Source organism: Pongo pygmaeus, chromosome 21 (genome assembly GCF_028885625.2).
Source record: "Pongo pygmaeus isolate AG05252 chromosome 21, NHGRI_mPonPyg2-v2.0_pri, whole genome shotgun sequence".
NCBI classification, from domain to species: domain Eukaryota; kingdom Metazoa; phylum Chordata; class Mammalia; order Primates; family Hominidae; genus Pongo; species Pongo pygmaeus.
The window spans coordinates 47,513,624-47,535,479 of record NC_072394.2 but is presented as its reverse complement, the minus strand read 5'-3'; the positions used below and the strand labels follow the sequence as shown (position 1 = coordinate 47,535,479).

Here is a 21,856-nt window from a genome sequence, read left to right as displayed (position 1 = left end):
ACTTAAAATCAATTATAAAGAAATGGTATGATGACTGAGATTTACTTTGAATTAATTCATTTTACTAGTTTCTAGAGTTATTATCAGAAAAAAAAAAATCTTGCCCAAAATACCACTGATGTCATAGCATGTCCTATAAATCAGGACTTTGAAGCCTGCATTACCCTAAGAATCTTTTTTTCCCCTTACTCCTCTCACTGCTTTTTATGGCCTTAAAAATGAATACTTTTACAAAGTGTTTACTATTTGCTTTTTGGTGAGGTGGGGCTGAAATAAGATGGGCAGTGAGTTGATCATTGCTGAAGCTGAGTGATATAGGTCTATAGGGGTCATTATATTATTCTGTGTAATTGTATGTATGTTTTAATTTTCCATAATGATAAATTTAAGTAACTCCTAAAACAATAAGGAATTTTTAAAAATCTCAAAATAAGTGGCAAATCTGTCAAATCTGTAATCCAAAAGGGAGAATTACAAAACCTGCAACAGACTGCCTGTGAACAAATTGTATTTAATGTTACTCAGACTGTGACTGCTTAGGTTTTTAAACAGTTCTCTTCATGAGTATAATAAAAGATGCATGTTTCTCGTTAGAAATGCTAAAACTATCCAAGTTCAGAAACTGAAAAGAATAAACAACTCATTGAATTAGCATTTGAATTATGAAAATCACATTTGGGAAAAAATTAATTCTTTAAATAAAAATGGGCACAATTTCCCTAACACGTGCATGTACAACACATGCTAACAGGTTGGCCTAGTTGTATTACACAGTGATTATAATCATCTACATAATTAAACCCCTTAAGACAAGTAGACGATTTAGTACTCAGAGTCAATGAAAAGAACTAGAGGTCAGTAGCTCATTACTGCAAAATGAACATCACTAATAAATCATACTGGCTACTTTTAAAACAGGAGGGGAGGAGAAGGGCAATCTAGTACATGGCATTTAGTTGATAATTTGTATATCATCAAACATGGGATTTCTAGAGTGCCTTAATCTTGAGTTTAGGGGATGAAACACAAAGCACCACGAGCACTGAATGACACAAGAATTTCACTTTAAGATAGGAGCTGAACACAAGATGTTAGGCCTAGTCACAGGCAAAAAAGGATCAGCCAGATATGGAGAGAAGCAGAGAAGAGTTTAAACTAGAAGAAACTGGATAGAACTTTTCAACTTGTACAGTCATCTTTCATTGACTGACAGTGTTGGTAAACTTGGGTTAGACCCAAACTGTCATGAAAATAAACTGAAGATGTAGGTACAGTAAATAACTCAGAATGTCGTTACACCTTGACAGGAATTATGCATAAAACAATGCATGGGCTTGCCTCCAAAGATCAAGGTAAGGAAGGAAAATAATGACAACATTCAATGAGAAAATGGCTGTTCTGGTTCAAAAGCAAAATTCTTTCTCACTGTTGATGCTTTCTTGACTTTGACTCCACAGGCCAGCTTTCCCCCTCCCCAAACCTCCTGCCCCCATCGCAAACCTCCAAGTTTTCTACTCCTTTGGTTGTGACAAAAGAAAGAACTCAAAGCTAAGCCTGCATGAACCATGAGAATCTGTCTTCTCTGAAATATGTATGCTTGGTCTAAGAAGTCAGTGAATTTACTCAGAGCCTTACTTTTCATAGTTCCTTCCTCTTCCTCATCCTCTGCATTGATCACCATGGTGCCCAGCTGTGATGGCAACGTGTCATCATGCTCAATCATAGTATTGGCTCCATCAGTCATGGTGCTGGCTACTCGGACAGTGCCCATCTCTTCACCCACTGCTCGAACCATCGTGCCAGAATCCATTTCATCCTCTTCCTGTAAAAGGATACAATCTCAAATTGGGGCTAATTTGACAAAAGTCTTTGAGTTTTCTGAATAACTACTACTTATCTTAGTGAAAATATTTCAAGATTTAACGTTTATTCAGGTCCTAAACTCACCTTCCAGAAATGAAAGCGCTGTTATTTAAGCAAAGAAGACAAATTTATCCACGTGATAATAAGCAGTGTATCTAACCCTAAAAGAATTCTTCCTCCACTCTGCTTAATAGAGTTTTGCGACATAGATCTAAGAAACTCATGTGAACATCTTTGGAATCTCAGGGTTGTGAGGAAGTCTATAAATGTAAAAGCTACATGTTAAGTATGGATCCCAGATTCCCCAAAAGGATATGAAAAGCCAAGTCCCACACCTGAGCATTCTTTCTCTAAAATAAAAAGTTAAATTGAGTAAAAGATAGGGGGGCAAAGAGTAAAATTTAAAAGTGTTTTAGGAAGCACTGGGAGAAGAATAAGCACAGATACAACAACCCTCTAGCATGCGTTGGTCCAGGTTAGGACATAGTTATGCTGGAAGCATCTCCAGCTCCAAGTTGATCCAATACCTCCTACTCATCTTACCTGGTTTGACAATCATAAAATAACAAGCATCAGTGTCTGAGGCCCACAGCAATGGCTGCCACTCACTGAGTTTTCTTCATCGTCCTGGTCCACTTCCCGCTGCTGGGATTCCTGGCGTTTCAGTTTCACATCCATGGCTTCATTAATTAAGTCTCGCAGTATTGACACTCCTTTGGCACTCTTGACAAATGGGTGCTTAAAGAACAAAGTAGAAAATACTGGAGACAGTTTATATGGTGACAGTGCCAAGACAGTACCTGGAACACAGTAGGTACTGGATAACATGTGTTGAATCAATCAGTGAATCTGATCTTTGTCTTTGTGCTTTGGACAACAGCTAAATCACACTCCCTTTATAACTCTGAGCAGAGCAAATTCAGTCTTTGCCTATCTTTTTCAGCCTGGCTGAAATGCCTATGCCATTTCTCTCTGTCAAATCTAGCAATTCTCAACAGGGAGTATCATCTCCTGGAGGAAGTTGTGTAAACATGTTGGGAACATGTTATAGCTGTCACAATGTTTGGTGAGCACCAATGGCATGGGACACTAGCAATTTTGCAAAGTACAGAACTGTCCTGTACGACCATGAACTGTGGCAGATTCTGCACATTTTTCAAATGTCTCAGGGTGTGTAAACACTTTAGTAGATAATACTAAAACAATGTTTTCAAGAGATATGCAAAAAGGCCAGTGATTTGGGAGGTGATTTTAGAGAGGGGAGCTTAATGGAATAAAGAAATTCTTTAGAAATCACTGAAAAATCTACTCATCTGACTTGTTTTTTCTATGGTAGCATTTCCAACTACACATTTAGGTAAAAAGGATTTTAGTGCAAAAATGCAGTTGCTGCAAACATACTAAAACTGATCATATATATGTAACAGATTTTAACCCAAATATTATTCAATCACCAAAGATACTTGAAACAAAGGAGTATTGCTGCATTTCATTAATAAAAATTGCTTTATAAGTTTTTAATACTAATACCATCATATGTTTTTATTGTTTGTATTTGTAGCACGTGGTAAGAAATCTATGCTGTGAAAGTTACATATGGAAATTCTTTTTGGGGAATTGCCTGTTGTCTTCCAAACTTACTCCAATATTGTCCCCATTGTTTCTTGGCAATCCATTCTCTGTTCTCCATCACCCATCAAAGGATACAAGTTCCAAGTAAGAACTCCAGAGATGGAGAGTATACCTCAAAATGTGGTCAGATGGCAACACAGGAGATACATTTCCACAACATTTTGTCACTACCCCATCCAGGTAGAAAAAGAATTTGGCAATCCACTCAGAAATAAGACCCAGCTCATTTGCAATAATATCATATTGCCTTGTTCTTTCCACCTAGAAAATCTATAAGATCATATCCCACCTTCTGTAATAAGAGACAAATAAATCTGGCCTGTTATTATTTAACATCAGTTTCATGCTAGTGTCCACTCATTCTTTTTACTGTATTTCTTAAATGGCGTAGTTTCTGATTTTCTTTTCTTTTTTTTTTTTCTTTGTTTTTTTTGAGATGGAGTCTTGCTCTGTTGCCCAGGCTGGAGTGCAGTGGCACAATCTCAGCTCACTGTAACCTCTGCCTCCCAGGTTCAAGTGCTTCTCCTGTCTCAGCCTCCTGCTGGGATTACAGGCATGCACCACCACGCCCAGCTAATTTTTGTATTGTTTTAGTAGAGATGGGGATTCACCATGTTGGCCAGGCTGGTCTCGAACTCCTGACCTCAAGTGATCCGCCTGCCTCAGCCTCCCAAAGTGCTGGGATTACAGGCATGAGCCACTGCGCCTGGCTAGTTTCTGATTTTCTTACAGCTCTTAAATCTAAACTCATTCATGATGCCAGGCACAGGTATCTATTTCATTATGTCTGCAAACTGGGTCAGGCTGAAGTATCTGCACGTTGAAAGCCATATTATTTCATTATAAATTATCTTTATTTTTCTCCATCACATCATAGACAATATTGATTCTTTTTAAATTATGGGCATAAAAAGGTTTTATTATATGTGAGTTTCATACCAGAAAAGTAATGAGAGTTTTTAAATATATACATTGGTTATAAAAAGGGGGCACTGGGTCTGAAATGGCTGTAAATGGTTGCCTAGCCCAATTCTAATAGCTGATATTTATCACATTCATACCATACTGTCTTCAATACATGTGAACATTGTTCAAAGTAACACACATTATATCATTTAATCATCACAACACATGAGGCAGGTACTGTATCCATTTCATAGATCACAAAACTGAAAGAACAGAGAGGTTAAGTTACTTGCCCAAGATCACAAAGCTAGTAAATTGGGAGCCTGGATTCAAACCTGGGCAATCTGATCAGGATCCAAGCTCCTTACCACTAAGCATACTGCCTGCCACATGCCACCTGTCCTTCAAGGACCAGGCCTAGAAGCTACATCCTCCAGGAAAACACTTTTTGCATCTCCAGTCCAAAGAGGCCTTCTCCCACCCTGAACTACAACAGTACCCACCACTGATCTTAATTCTTTGTCAGACTCAGGTAGACTTGATGGTACCCCTGCTTTGGAATAAAAAAGACTCAAGTTCTAATACTGACTGTGCTATTTACCAGCTGAGTGACCCGAAATGAGTAAACCTCCCTAAGCTTCCATTTTTTCATCTATAAAACTGAAATAATACCCACCCTTCACAGGGTCTATGTGATGATTAAATGGCACATGTGCAAAGTATGTGGCTCACAGCAGGTACTCACTAAATGTCAGTTCCCTTTCTCTAATCCCATACTGCCCTGTATTTTTTTGCATTATTGTCTTGTTCGATGATTTAACATTCTTTTCTACTCAAATAGATTCAAACCTCCCTAGAGGTGGAGAATGTCTTAAACTTCTTTTACTTTGTTTTTTGAGATAGCGTCTCACTCTGTTGCTCAGGCTGGAATGCAGCAGCGCAATCATGCCTCACTGCGGCCTCAACCTCCTGGGATCAAGAGATCCTCCCACCTCCCACCTCAGCCTTCCAGGTAGCTGGAACTACAGGCACGCGCCACCACACCTGGCTAATTTTTTGCATTCTTTTTGTAGCGACATGGTTTCACCATGCTGGCTGGCCTCAAACTCCTGGGCTCAAGCAATATACCTGCCTCAGCCTCCCGAAGTGCTAAGATTACAGGCGTGAGCCACTGCACCCAGCCTGCCTTATACTTCTTTACTATCTCCACGTAGGTGACCTCATGGCATCTTTTGATCAGCATGTAAATAAAATGGAGCGAGATGGCATCACAGGGTGATTCATACCTGCAGGAGCTGAGTGGCTGTGGCTCTCTGCTCAGGGCTCTTTACAAGACACTGTTTCACAAAATCTGTAAAGTTATCTGACCATAGCTCTGGTTTTCGGAATGTGGGAGGAGGATTTGTAGGAATCATGAAGATTGCCTGGTGAGAACAAACAAACAAACAAAAAGATCTGGTAAAATAAAAGTAATGCTCCAATAAAAAATACATCTGGAATTACATTTGAAGCTTAGTAAATGATTTTTCACTTATCCACTGAGAAGCTCACCCAAATTCCAACAAAAGTCTAAGCATCTGATGGTTAAAGGGCCTGATATATCTCCCTCTCTCCTTTTCCCTCTCTCATATATGGGTCTTGTTCCCTAAACCTCACAACATCAATCAAGCTTTTTTATTATTATTATTTTGGTAACCACAGTACATTGCCTTTCAAAGTAGAAAGGCGAGACCTAAGAGTACCTACATCCTAAAGATAACCTTGGCCCCACAGTTAAGTTTCCCTGCCTCTTAAAACTTATTACCACCCCCAAATGGTCAGCAGCAACTACACAATAAGGTCATCAACCAGAAGTCCCAAAAATCACAATGGGGTCATTAACTTCCAAACTAAGCTAAATCAACGTATGTGTGAGGGGGAAAAATTAAAAATTGGCCCACTATGTTGCAGTTACATTCTACTATGTCCAAAAATAAGACTATTATTTATTAAATTTCCAATTTTTAAAAAGCCATGTTTTTTGAAAAGTAAAACACTATACAAATAAGCAGCTTAAATTATATTCTTTAAATCTATAATTGTAACTAGTAAATCTCCTCACTCCTTCTCCCAAAAAAGAGGGAGGACTTACCTTGGGAACATGAATTTTTATAAGTCTTTTAATAGGAGAATTAATTAATCAGAGAAAAGGAAGAGCTGGGGTAAGGAAGGATGGAGAGGACCACAGAGCCCCTGAGGAAGGCAGGGTTGGCGGGGGGGTGTATTACAACAGTGCTGTGATGAAGGGTTCTGGGACAGTTAAGCCTGGGAACTGCTTAGGGTGTGAGCACTGGAAGAGCTTCACTGGAGATGCATTCTATGGGCCCTTAACATTCTAAAAGGAGATAGAGGCTGGAGAGTACACGGCCTCCAGATGAAGAGGATGTGGGGATCTACAAACCAAAACTTACAAATTCAAACACCTATAGGAGCCAGGCAGAAGAAAGACAAAAAATGAACAAGGCTGGGTTTCAGTGACATGAGTTCAAAAATACAGTTTGCTTTCTTCTTAACACTATTATAAGAAAAACATTAGAGAAATACTGTAATAAGTGGCAGCTAATACTTGGTGACACAACAGGGAATCATGGAGACTGATAAAGTAGAAAGTTCATACTCTGTATAAAGGAGACAACCACTACTCAGCTCTAGTGAATGTTGACATGTTTAAATGTGGTTGTCTAAACTATTCAAAGTGAGTATGTGAGAGAGACAGAGAGTAGCACAAATCAAACTAAACATTTCTATGGCCTATGTCCTGCCAGAGGGCTATCAATACACAACCTCTGGAATGGAGAGGTGTGGAACACACTTAAATTAATTAATGACTACAACTAGAGTCAGTAGAGGTGTATCATCTGTAGTGACACTTACGAATTACACATAATTCATTTATTCTTTGCAACCTAATCAAGTAAGCCATTGAACAAACTTTTTTTTTTTTTTTTTTGAGACGGAGTCTCACTCTCTCTCCTAGGCTAGAGTACAGTGTCACGATCTCGGCTCACTGCAACCTCTGCCTCTGGAGTTCAAGCAATTCTCATGCCTCAGCCTCCCAAGCAGCTGGGATCACAGGCACGCGCCACCATGCCCAGCTAATTTTTGTATTTTTAGTAGAGATAGGGTTTCGCCATGTTGGCCAGGCCGGTCTCAAACTCCTGACCTCTGGTGATCCATCCACCTCAGCCTCCCAAAGTGCTGGGATTACAGGTGTGAGTCACAACACCCGGCTTGAACTTAACTTTTTAATGATGATCAGTAACTAACTACCCCACTGGCTTTCTGTCCACTTCCTTACCCTCATTGGATGGATATCGGCATAAGGGGGCTTTCCTTCAGCCATTTCTATGGCAGTTATTCCCAGGGACCAGATATCTGCTACACAGTTGTATCCAATTTCCTGAATCACTTCTGGAGCCATCCAAAATGGTGTTCCTATCACTGTATTCCGCTTGGCCATGGTATCCTAAAATAGAAAGGGAGAGAGACTGACACTAAGCTTACAACTACTGAGATGTCTACAGAGGAAGTCTATAGAAAAAAAAAGAAGAAAAAAAAAACTACTGAAAAAAAGAGGCTTTTCCAACAATAAAAAAATGCCTTGTACTTGAAATACATATAAAAACCATACTCTGAGCATGATCAAGCAGGCACAGAAGAAATTCAAATGACAAAGAAACACAAAAAGATTCTCAATCATTTATTAAAACACAAACTAAGATTGACAAAAAATTTTAAATTAATAATTAATGCTGATAATAGCATAGAAAATCAGGCACTGAAATAAAATGCTACTGTAGTATAAATTGGTACATTTTAATACATAAGTTGGCAATATTTATTCAACTTTTAAATATTCATATCCTTTGATCCAAATCTTTTCTTGAAATCTATCTTATGTTTAAGTGTCTTAAACTATATGCACAAAGATTGTAGAAATGTCTGTAATGGGGGAGATGAAGAGGAAAAGGAAACAACTCAAATAATCATCAAAAGATAGTAAGTTAAATATAATAAATAACCATATACTGAAACACCACATTAAAAAGAAAAAAAATGAAGATATACACCTTTTCCTAGCATGAAAAAAATGCACAACATATATTACAAAGCAAAAAAAAGTTGTACAAGTAAATATAATATAGCTCTGTTTTTGTAAAAGGAAAATACATATAATAATAATCATAACAATAATAAAACAATAACCAATAATAAGAAATGTTGTTATATCATAGCACAAAAAAATCTGGAGTAATACACACCAAACTATTAATTATATCTAGTAGGCAGAACCACTAAAGATTTTTACTGTCTATCCTGTATACATCTGTAACATTCTGAAGGTTTATATGAGCATACATGTGCAATAAAAAAATTTAAAACTTGATATATAAAAAATAATATACAAAATATCTTAGTTTGTGACCTAAAGAAGACTATGTGGATAGAGTACACATTACGGCAAATAACCACTTGCATACTTTCTCAAGATGGCATGGCACTACTAAAAGAGAACCTCCTTACAGTTCCTATGCTTTAGCAAAAGAAGGATTTTTTTTTTTTTTTTGAGAAAGAGTTTTGATCTTCTGCCCAGGCTGGAAGAGGCACAATCTCGGCTCACTGCAACCTCTGCCCCCAGGGTTCAAGCGACTCTCCTGACTCAGCCTCCCAAGTAGCTGTGATTACAGGCGCCCACCACCATGCCCGACTAATTTTTGTATTTTTAGTAGAGACAAGGTCTTGCCACATTGGCCAGGCTGGTCTCGAACTCCTGACCTCAGGTGATCCACCTGCCTCGATCTCCCAAAGTGCTGGGATTACAGGCATAAGCCACAATGCCCAACAAATGAAGAATTTTTAAACAGAACTAAATACGAAAAAGGACTTCCGATCATCATCACTGATATTCCTTCTGAAATGCCTGTGATTTAGGTTATGCCAGTCAGAAGCAAATGACAGGTCATTTAAATCAATCTCATTGTCAGTCCTACGTAAAAAACTAACACAGGAACTAACTTGCTGCTTAGTCATTTCCTTAGCTCTGAAACTTCAAATTTGCAAGGGTGTTTTCAAATGGTGCTAGTCAAAATTGTTTTCACTGGATTCTTTCAATTAGAAATGGTTACTTGGATAGCCAGAAAGTTTTTGAAAATTAATAAGAGCAATGAGTGTACACTAACCCCACTTAGATTTGTATTATAAAGTTATATTAGTACAATAGCATAGCAATAAAAAATATAAAGTCCAGAAGTTGACTATGGCATATGTGTATATGTATGTGTGTGTGTGTACATATATATCATGTATATATATAATAACCTGTTATATATACCACATATATATGATTTATGATTAAAATGTCATTTAAAATCAGCAAGCAAAGAATAGATTATGAAAAAAAAAAGCACTGGGAATCTAGTTAGTCATTTGTAGAACTCTACACTTAAATGCCTACCTTATACTTTCACCAAAATAAGTTCAAATAAGTTGAAATTTTAAACATAAAAAACAAAGCCCAAAGAATACTTTTAAAAAGTACATTAGACAGCCAGGCACGGTGGCTCATGCCTATAATCCCAGCACTTTGGGAGGCAGAGGTGGGCAGATTGCCTGAGCTCAGGAGTTCGAAACCAGCCTGGGAAACATAGCGAAATCCCATCTCTACTAAAAGTACAAAAAATCAGCCGGGTGTGGTAGTAGGCACCTGTAATCCCAGCTACTCGGGAGGCTGAAGCACGAGAATCACTTGAACCCGGGAGGCGAAGGTTACAGTGAGCCAAGACTGTGCTACTGTCCTCTAGCCTGGGTGACAGAGCGAGACTGTCTCAAAAAAAAAAAAAAAAAAAAGTACATTAGCCCAGGCATAGTGGCACACGCCTGTAGTCCAAGCTACTTGGGAGGCTAAGGTGGGAGGATCACTTGAGCCCAGAAGTTCAAGATTACAGTGAGCTATGATCATGCCACTGCACTCCAGCCTGAGCAACAGAGCAGGTGTGCTGGCTTATACCTCTAATCCCAATACTTTGGGAGGCAGAGGCAGGAGTTCCAGACCAGCCTGGGTAAAATAGTGAGAGCCTATCTCTACAAAAAATGTTAAAACTTTAACTAGGCGAAGTGGAACACACCTGTAGTCCTAGCTACTTGGGAGCCTGAAGCAAAAGGATTGCTTGAGCCCAGGAGTTTGAGACCACAATGAGCCATGATCATGCCACTGTACTCCAGCCTGGGTGCCAGGGCAAGACCTTGTCTCAAATAAAATAAAATAATAAAAAATAAAGAAACACAGATTAACCATTCTATAATGTTAAGGAGAAAAGGGTTTTTTAAGCATGACATTAAAGGCAGAAACCATAAGATAAAAGGTAGATGGATTTCTCTATATAAAATTTGGAAACTTATGTAGTATTTTTTTAAAAAGCCATAATCAAAATTAAAAGACAACTAGTAAACTAGAAGATATTTCAGCATATACAAAAAAGGAGTAACAATTTTAACATAAATTTTTTTAGTTTATCTTTTTTAACAGATTTATTTAAAAGATGGAACACTCAGCCAGGCACAATGGCTCAAACCTGTAATCCCAGCACTTTGGCACGCCAAGCGGGGCAGATTGCTTGAGCTCAGGAGTTTGAGACCAGCCTGGGCAACATGGTGAAACTATGTCTCTACAAAAACTACTAAAAATTAGCTGGGGGTGGTGGTGTGCGTCTGTAGTCCCAGCTACCCAGGAGGCCAAGGTGGGGGGATCACCTGAGCCTGGTGGTTGAGGCTGCAGTGAGCCATGATTGTGCCACTACATTCCAGGCTGGGTGACAGAGCAAGACCCTGTCTCCCAAAAAAAAAAAAGGTACAACATTCAATTAGGAAAACTGACACACACAAAAATGAACATTTACAAACGAATTGTTATAAATGGCCAATAATCAAATGCAAAAATATGTGAACTGCTTTGAGAAATAGCAGGGAAGATACAAGTTACTGCCCATTCAGCATTAGCAAATATGAGGGGAAAAGAGCACATTTATATACTGAAGTTGGAAACTGAAATTGTTCACTTCTAGAAGAAATTCAGCACTATGCATCAAAAGTGCTTTGCCAATATACATTCACATATTTTCTGACCCAGATTCCAATGTAAATAAATTATCCTAAGGATTTACTCAAGGAAATGCTGAAAAATTTAGTTGCAAGAATGTTAATCACAGAGTTTATGTTTACAGTGGTGGGAAAACTCTAAGCAACCTTAATGGGCACCCAACATCCAACTGTAGGGAAAGAGTTAAATAAATCATGTTATATCCATACAATGAAATACCCATGTTGCCACCAGAAATAATATTACAGAGTCTTGAGCAAAGATGACAGTTTGAGCAAATACATTTTACTTTCACTATCTCTCAAAACTCACTCAAAAAGATAATAAAAGGATTGTTTTTTTAAGAATAAATCTACAAGAATAAAAAAACAAAGGGGAAAACAACCACAGCCACAAAATTTTAAAAGCTGGAGAGCAGATGGCCCAATAGTAACTAACTGAACAGACTATAAGATGGAATCCTCAGTCAGTCACCAGGAAAACTAGGAAACAACCTGATTTTAACACCAACCCTTCCAAAAGGCTTAGAAATTGGTGGCATCAGGTAGAGAAAAGAGGGGCGAAAATGGACATCCAAATAGGAAGCCTGGGTTGAAAGAGTTAAGAAGCAGCTAAGCACCCTAAACCCTCCTCTCCCATCAAGCAACTAGTAGGCTTCCCTCGCCCCACCCTGGCATTAGACTGGAGGTGTACTCTCTGGGGAGTGAAATCAAGGATCTCTAGACTATAGAGAGTGTGGGTGGTGCTGTGAATCAGGAACATTAAATGAGCATTAACATGCTAACAATCCCCACTGCTACCACCGCCACCACTTCTCAGAAGGCTGCCAACAAGGCCTACAGCCTCTAGACAAGAGACTGGAGAGGGGCCTAAACTTAGTAGTACTGGAGGTTTCACAACCAAACAGCCGAGTCAGATCATCTTATACTACAGTTTCAGTTTATTTTAGTGAAGGAAAAAAAATCTCATTTTTTTTTTTTAACAAAACAACATACATGGTCACAGTTAATTAAAAAAAAAAACCAAAAAAAACAAGTCCAGCAAGGCGCCAGGACACAAGATAATATAAAAAATCAATTGTATGTTACACTAGCAATGAACAATCTGAAAATAAGGCAAATCCATTTAAAATAGCATCAAAAAGTACAAACTACTTAGGAATGAATTTAACCAAATACATGCAAAACTTGTACACTGCAAATTATAAAACATTGCTAAAAGAATTAAAGAAAATCTAAATAAGTGGAAAGACAGCTTATGTTCATAGATCGGAAGACAATATTGCCAAAATGGCAGTATTTTCAAGCTGATTTAAGATTCAAAATAATGTCTACCAAAATCCCAATGGCCTTTTCTGCAGAAATTGACAAGCTGATTCTAAAATTTATGTGGAAATACAAGGGACCCAGAATAGCCAAAACAATCTTGAAATAGAAAGACAAAGTTGGAACACTCACACTTAACCAATTTCAAAACTTCCTTCAAACTTACAGTAATCAAGACAGCATAGAACTGGTGCAAGGACAGACATGTAGGTCAATGGAATAGAATTGAAGGCATAGAAATAAACTCACACATTTCAACTGTATGAACCGAAGGCACAGAAATAAATTCATACATTTCAAGAAAAAACAGTCTTTTCAACAAATGTTGGAACAACTACATATCAACATGTAAAAGAATGAAATTGGATGCCTATCTCACACCATGAAAACTAACTCAAAACAGATTACAGGTCTAAATATAAGAGCTAGAACTATTAAACACTTCAAAGAAATCATAGGAGTAAATCTCTATGACCCTGCCTTAGCTAATGATTTCTTAGATGTGACACCAGAAGCACAAGCAAGAAAAGAAAAAAGAAACTAGACACGACCAAAATTTAAAAATTTTGTATATCAAAGGACACCTTCAAGACAACCCACAGAATGAGAGAAAATATTTGCAAATCATGTACATAAGAGACTTATATCTAAAATATATAAAGAACTCTTACAATTCAACAATAACAAGGTAAATAACCCAATTAAAAATGTGCAAAAGATTTAAAAAGACATTTTCCCAAAGACACACAAATGTCCAGTAAGCAGAAAAAATGACAGTCAACATCACTAGTCATTAGTAAAATGCAAATCAAGACCACAAACAGATACTACCTCATACTCACTAGGATGGTTATAATCAAAAACACAAAAAAGAAAATGTTGGCGAGGATGCAGAGAAGTTGGAATTCTCATACATCAGCAGGGAACACAAAATGGTGAGCCACTTTGGAAAACAGTTTGGCAGTTCCTTAAAAAATTAAACACAGAGTTACCATGCGACCCAACAACTCTGTGTATCATATGAAAACAAAAGTTCACCTGTACACAAATTTCACAGTAGCATTATTCCTAACAGCCAAAAAGCAGAAATTATCTAAATATTCAACCAATGAATAAGTAAACAAAATGTGTTACAGTCACGATGGAATATTACTGAGCAATAAAAAGGAATGAAGAATTGATGCGTGTTACAAACGGATGAACTCGAAAACATGTTAAACAAAAGAAGCCAGAAACAAAAGGGCACATTGTGTATGATTCTATTTATATGAAATATTCAGAATAGGCGAATCTATAGTGACAGAAAGTAGATTAGTGGTTGTCAAGGGCTGGGAGGAGAATGGGGACTAACAGCTAAAGGGTACAGTTTATTTTGAGGATGATGAAAATGTTCTGGAATTAGACATTGGTAATAGTTGCACAATTTTGTGAATATATTAAACACTGAATTGTACACATTAAAAGGGGAGAAAAATTCTGCCAAGGCAGGCATTACAGCAATAAGAACACTGTAAGTCATTATTGGGTGATCAATCAATTACTAAAATTATTACTAAATGGAATGGATACTCATATATATATATATATATATATATATATATATATATATATACACACACATACATACATACACATTTTTTTTTTTTTGAGATGGAGTCTCACTCTGTTGCCCAGGCTGGAGTGCAGAGTGCAATGGCGCAATCTCCCAGGTTCAGCCTCCCAAGTAGCTGAGATTACAGGCGTGAGCTACCAGGTCCGGTTAATATTTGTATTTTTAGTGAAGACGGGGTTTCACCATGTTGGCCAGGCTGGTCTCGAACTCCTAACCTCAAATCATCCTCCCACCTTAGCCTCCCAAAGTGCTGGGATTACAGGCATGAGCCACTGCACCCGGCCAATATTATATTATTTTATAGACCATCAGAGGGTGTGTTTTTTCAGTTTGGTTTCCTGACTAAGACTGTGGTTTAAGTAATATCGTCTGGTACTGTTTACTTGTGTGTTAACAACGAAACCTTTTGGAGAGCCCACAAATCATAATACTGAATAAGGTTCTGATTTATTTTAAACATCAAAGCAATTTCTGTGTTGTTACAATACCTGAGGCTCCCTAACATGTCCCAGGCAGACTTATAATAAAAATAAATAAATAAATAAAAACTGTACATAACACCAGTTCTAAACACACACTATACATATTCATTCTACAACCCAAGAAAACCACTTGATATGTAATATTTTTGCAAATTTTAGAGTATACCTGCCTAGAACTGTTTCTATTTTTCTATATATACTTTCATATATACTTATGTATTTTATAGAATCAAATAATTCTAGACTTCCTATTTTGAAAACACGTTTTTTTTTTTTTTCTTTTTTCACTTCCATGCACTAGTTAGGCAGGAGAAGAATCAAGAGACTGTATCCTGGACTCAAACGAAGAGAGTGTTTTCAGTACAGTAACTGCCAAGTACTACCTGGAAGTTGAATGAGATGATGTTATGTCTTAGTCAAGGAAGGTAGTTTGGACTTAATTTTTCTTCCTTTTATAAATATGTTGATGTAGTGCACTAGAGTAATCTATCATTTCTTGTTTTACTTTTCATCTTTATAAAAGTTAAACAAAGTTAAGCTATGTGACCTGAACCCCAGGAAAAGATCTAAAATAACCCACTGACCAGCTCTTTCGTAACCTATTGGCAGATTCTGTGATTTTTTTACTAATACAGTTAAGTCAAGTATTATATTTTAAAAATAGGTAAATAAAAGGAACTGCTTCTCAGGACAGAACTGAAAATTATCAATACAAGTAATATTTTTACTTACTGTAAGTTGACCTGCTACCCCAAAATCTGCAAGTTTTGCATGTCCTTCTGTATTTAGCAAAATATTTCCTGCTTTGATATCTCGGTGTATTTTTCTCATAAAATGAAGGTATTCAAGTCCCTTAAGAGTTGATTGTAATATTGTAGCTATTTCATCTTCTGTTAACTGAAAAAAGAATAAGAAGTTCAAATTTTATCAGTTTACATCAGCACATTAGACAAAGGAGAAAAAATCAGATCCAAACACCTTTCTTTAATATAAACAGATCTTATTCAACCTGTGAACAGCATTTGACTGCTTATACCATAGATACACTGACCACTCCCAAGGCTATATTTCCATACCAGATCTCCCCTCAATCAGATTTATGTATCTCCAACTAGAATACCTAGCCAGCATCATAAGCATAACATGTCAAAATCAAACTCCATGTCTATCACCTTACCCCTCTCCCTCTGATCCATCCAACCTACTCTGCTTCTCCCACAGTCCTCCCTCTCTCAGTAAAAAGAAACTTTATTCTTTCAGTTGCTCTGGTCAAAAACCTTGAAGTCATCCTTGACTTTTCTCTATCTTCAAAATACTGTATATCCAAATACACCCTCTGTAATCACCATGGTCCAAGTCACCATCGTGTCCTGCTCGCACTATTCTCATAATCTCCTGACTGGCTTCTTTGCTTCTGCTCTTGACACTCTACAATGTATTTTCCACACAGAAGCTATAATTAAAATGTAAGCCAGAGTCAAAACCTACCAATGTCTTCCTAACTCACTTAAAATAAAAGTCAGTCCTTACCAAGGCTTTACATGATCTGGCTCCCAGCTACCTCTTTAACTTCATCTTCTACCACTTTCTACCTTGCTCAATCTGTTTCAGCAAGGGCTTGCTTCCTTGCTGTTCCTCAAACACTCTAAGCACACTCCCCTTTCTGGGACTTTTCAACTGCCTATTCTCTTCATCCTGATGTCTATCCAGTTTGCTTCCTCAGTTTGTAATCTGCCCAAATATCACCTCCTCAGAAAATGGAGAGGGCTTTCTTACTCCATTTCTAGCTCATACTCTATTCCCTTAAATTACCTTGTCACTGCAGTATACTACCATCTGACATATTACCCATTATTTATCTATGTATGTGATATCATCCCTGTTAGAAACACAAGCTCCTAAAAATGTCTGATTTGTTTACTTTTGTTTCCCTAATACCAATAAAGCCACCTGGCACACAGTAGGCACTGAAAAAAATATCTGTTGAACGATGATAAATAAATGAAAGTGAGAATGCTAGAAACTAGTGTAGAATATCTGATCTGTCCAATATAGACTTTCTGCAGACCCAACACCAGTCCTAAACAAACTCAATCTATCAACAAACTGTTACACAGTTCCCCTTCTGACAAACAACTCAGATGTGAAATGGAGTGTGCTCTGGTGCAAAAACTGTAGGATTTGGGACTAGGAAGATGTAGCTTTTACTCTTGGCTCTACTTTCATGTGACTTAAGCAAGTTACTGACCTTCTCTTAGCCTGTTTCCCAATCTATAAAATAGGAATACAACTTTTCTTTAAGAGTGTCATGAAAATCAATTAATATAAGATGTCATAATTTAACACCTTTGATATTATCAATCAATATTTAATATGCACCAGGTACTATGCTAATAATATGAAAAAAAGTCAAGCACAGTGGCACATGCCTGTAATCTCAGCACTTTGGGAGGCCAAGGCGGACAGATGACTTGAGGCCAGGAGTTCAAGACCAGCCTGGCCAACATGGCAAAACCCTGTCTCTACTAAAAATACAAAAATTAGCGGGGCGTGGTGGCAGGTGCCTGTAATCCAGCTACTCAGGAGGCTGAAGCAGGAGAATCACTTGAACCTGGGAGGCGGAGGTTGCAGTGAGCTGAGATCGTGTGCACTCCAACCTGAGTGACACAGCCAGACTGTCTCAAAAATAAATAAATAAATAAATAAAGGCTAACCATTACTAAGTGTTTAATCTATGCTAAGCACTATGTTTGTAATCTCATTTCATCCTTATAACAACTAAATGAGGTAGAGGAACTATTATTATCATCATCATTTTATATATAATGAAGCTGAGGCACAGACAAGTTAAGTCATTTATGCCAAAGGTCAGAGAGAAATGATAAAGCTTTCACTAAAGTCCAGGCAAACACTATTGGCAAGGTAGTAGGCTAGAGTCTGGGGTACCTTCTACAGTGGAAGAGAACAAAGCTCATGACTTGACTTGCCACCTCTTTATGCTAGCCAGTTAAGTTAATCAGTTGAAGTAGCACTGCCTAATAGAAATATAATGGGAACCACAAATATAATTTTTAATTTTCTAGTAGCCACATTGAAAAAGGAAACAAGCAGACACAGTGGCTGGTGCTGTAATCCCAGCTACTCAGGAGGCTGAGGCAGGAGGATCACTTGAGCCCAGCAGTTCCAACATACAGTGACCTATGATCACACCACTGCACTCTAGCCTGGGCAACAAAGCAAGATTCTATCTTTAAAAAAAAAAAAAAAAAAAAAAAGAAAGAAAGAATTAATTTTGATAATCTGCTTTACTTAACCATATTTATCCAAAATATTATCACTCCACCATGTCATCAATATGAAAAAATCAAAGATTTTTGTTTACAATTTTTTTGGCAATAATTCTTCAAACTCTGGTGTATAATTTATATTTACAGCATATCTCAGTTCAGACTAGCCACATTTTAAGTCCTTAATAACCACATGTGGCTAGTGGATATCATGGTGGACAGGGCAGAGTTATAACATTTGGCAAAATAACGCGTAGTAATTAAAAATCAGCACTTAGGCCGGGAACGGTGGCTCACGCCTGTAATCCTAGCACTTTGGGAGGCCGAGGCAGGCAGATCACGAGGTCAGGAAATCGAGACCATCCTGGCTAACATGGTGAAAACCCGTCTCTACTAAAAATACAAAAAAAATTAGCCAGGCGTGGTGGCAGGCGCCTGTACTAGGGACTACAGCTACTAGGGAGGCTGAGGCAGGAGAATGGCATGAACCTGGGAGGCGGAGCTTGCATTGAGCCGAGATCATACCACTGCACTCCAGCCTGGGCAACAGAGTGAGGAGACTCTGTCTCAAAAAAAAAAAAAAAAAAAAACCAGCACTTAGTAATTAAGTTAAAATTTTACATAAATATAATAACCTACTATTACAATGGCAAAAAAAAAAAACCAAAATTGCCATCAAAATTAATTTTGGACCAGTTTAAAATACCTGAAATAAATTGACTTAATGCTGCATATAAGAAGCCCTGAAATCCGATGTTTAATTCAATAAATTATTCCAGTTTTGGAACTTCTTTACATATATCTTATGTTGGGATATTATTCCTAAAGAACTTGCTATTTGATTAAGCAAACACACTAATTCTGAATAATGTAAATTAAGAAGATAGTATATGAATAATACAAAAGTTATAACTCAGGTTTAAAACACCCTCACCTTATAATTTGTGTAGCACCTCACAATTTACAAAGTACTTTTACATATTTAAATTAATTTTCCCAACTTTGCAAATATGTAATACAGATATTATTATTCTTATTTTTCTTATTAAGACAAAAAAACTACAGGCTAAGATTTTCCCTGCTTCTCCTCTTATCCACCCACAATCTACCCAGAAGTCAGAGTTATCTTTTTTATTTTTTGAAAGAGTCTTGCTCTGCTGCCCAGGCTGCAGTGCAGTGGTGCAATCACAGCTCACAGCAGCCTTAACCTCCTGGGCTCAAGCAATCCTCCCACTTCAACCCCCATCACACCCCAAAAGTTAGCTGGGACTACAGGCGCATGACACCACACTTGACTAATTTTGTTTTTCTTTTTTCTTTTGTAGAGACGAGGTCTCACTATGTTGCCCAGGCTGACCTTGAACAATCCTCCACCTCAGCCTCCCCAAGTGCTGGGATTACAGGCATGAGGTACCACACCCAGTCCCAGAGTTATCTTTCTAAAACATACATCAGATGGCTCGCTCACTTGCTTAGAATCCAGCAATGGTTTCCTATCGTACCTGGGATAAAATTCAAACTCATTCCCATGACCTACAATATCCAATACAATCTAGCCCTGCCCACCTGTCAAACCTCATCTCCTACAGCTTCTCCTTTGCCTATTCCCTTCTAGTCATGGTAGCCCTTCTAACACTCAGACATGCCAAACTCATTCCAGCCTCAAGGTCTTTGCATTGGTTACTGCCCACCTACAATGTTCCTTCAGGACTCTTACCTCCTTTTTGTCATTTGAGTCTTCCTGTAAACATCACCACTTCTGAGTGACCTTCCTCAACTATCTACTCTAAAATAGCCCACCAGTCTCCACAACTTTAACATCACTTCATCCTCATTCATTTTCCTCATAGTATATATCATTATTATATCTTTTCTGTTAATAGTTACCATTAACTTGCTTTTGTTGCCCTATTCCAAAGTACACTACCATGACAGCAGAGTTGTCATCTGTTTTATTTACTATTAGATCCTTCAGGCCTAAAACAGTGTTCAAGAAATATTTACTGAATGAATACATAAAGAGATTAAGTAACTAAACCAGAACTAGAACCCATGACTCCTAGGTCTTATACTGGCAACCACAGTATCAGCAAATAATCTTTCATAAGGGGATTATTCTCTGATTAACAGGAAATAGAGGAAGTTAATCTGTGAACATGCTAGGTAGAAGCAGAAACCCAAATCCAAATCCAAATTTAAACATTTAAAATTCATTCTATAACCAAGATTTAACAGTCATTTTTTTTCCCAGTAAGAAATAACCAAAGCATGCTAAAAAATCACTGGACTAAATTGGTGTCAAAACTGCCACATTGCCAGGCATGGGGGGGTCACACCTGTATTCCCAGCACTTTGGGAGGCCGAGGTGGGAAAATTGCTTGAGGCCAGGAGTTCGAAACCAGCCTGGGCAACATAGTGAGATCCCATCTCCACAAAAAAAAAAATTAAAAAACAAAACAAAACATTAGCTGGGCATGGTGGTACACGCCTGTAGTCCCAGCTACTCAGTAGCCTGAAGTGAGAGGATCACTGGAGCCCAGGAGGTAGAGCTATGACTGTAGTGAGCTATGACTGTGCCATTACACTCCAGCCTGGGTGACAGGGGACTCTCGTCTCTTAAAAAAAAGAAAAAAAAAAAAAAAAAGCTGTCACACTTAGGAGACATAAAAGAATAAAGACGGAAAATAACCATGGAAAAGGGGAAATCTGACAGTCGTCTCTCTAGTAGGAGAATGCCCTGAAAAAGAGGCAGAGAAAAGAAGATGGCATAAGAAACTAGCACAGTTGCATTGTTCTAGAAGGTAAACCTACCGTTTTATTTCGTAATCGAATGATATCAGATACAGAACCAGCCCCACAGTACTCCATAACGATCCATAAGTCTGTGTTCTTAAAATAACTGCCATAATATTTGACTACATGAGGGCTAGAGAGAGAGAGACAACACAAATTAATAAAATGGCCTTCAAACATCTCTTAATTCATGCTATTAAGTATAACAAATTAATTCCTCATCTGGAAAGATCAATTATTCATAGTTAAGGACAAAATGGGCAACCTCCTGATAAGAATGCAAAATGGTATAGCTTTTCTGGAGGGTAATAAATCACAAAAGTATAAAAAACTTGGTGGGTCCTTTAACCAGCATTTCTATGTCTACGATTTATCCTCAAAAAAGAATTATAAATGTTCAAAAAGTAACAGTTACCATCATAGCACTATTGACAAAAGCGGAAATTTAGATATCATCTAAATGTCCATCCAACATTAGGTAGTTTATTTAAGAAATAATGATACAGGGCCAGGTGCGGTGGCTCATGCCTGTAATCCCAACACTTTGGGAGGCCGATGCGGGCGGATTGCCTGAGCTCAGGCATTCGCGACCAGCCTGGACAAGATGGTGAAACCCTGTCTCTACTAAAATACAAAAAATTAGCCAGGCGTGGCAGTGTGCACCTGTAGTCCCTGCTACTCGGGAGGCTGAGGCAGGAAAATCGTTTGAACCCAGGAGGTGGAGGTTGCAGTGAGCCAAGATCGTGCCACTGCACTCCAGCCTGGGCGACAGAGCAAGACTCCATCTCAAAAAAAAACCAAGAATGCTATAGCCATATAAT

At 37.9% G+C, this 21,856-nt stretch overlaps 1 protein-coding gene across 7 annotated transcripts in view; it reads right to left on the bottom strand.

Moving 5' to 3' along the window:
- Positions 1–21,856, bottom strand: part of STK4 (serine/threonine kinase 4) — a 113,222-nt gene that overhangs the window by 76,706 nt on the left and 14,660 nt on the right. For all 7 annotated transcript variants that reach the window (XM_054466795.2, XM_054466800.2, XM_063659029.1 and 4 more), the window contains 6 exons: positions 21,054–21,168; positions 15,688–15,852; positions 7,739–7,906; positions 5,688–5,825; positions 2,473–2,601; positions 1,636–1,822 (listed from right to left, as the gene is read on the bottom strand). In XM_054466795.2, coding sequence (XP_054322770.1) covers positions 1,636–1,822; positions 2,473–2,601; positions 5,688–5,825; positions 7,739–7,906; positions 15,688–15,852; positions 21,054–21,168 — 902 coding nt within the window. The remainder of the gene's footprint in view (positions 1–1,635; positions 1,823–2,472; positions 2,602–5,687; positions 5,826–7,738; positions 7,907–15,687; positions 15,853–21,053; positions 21,169–21,856) is intronic.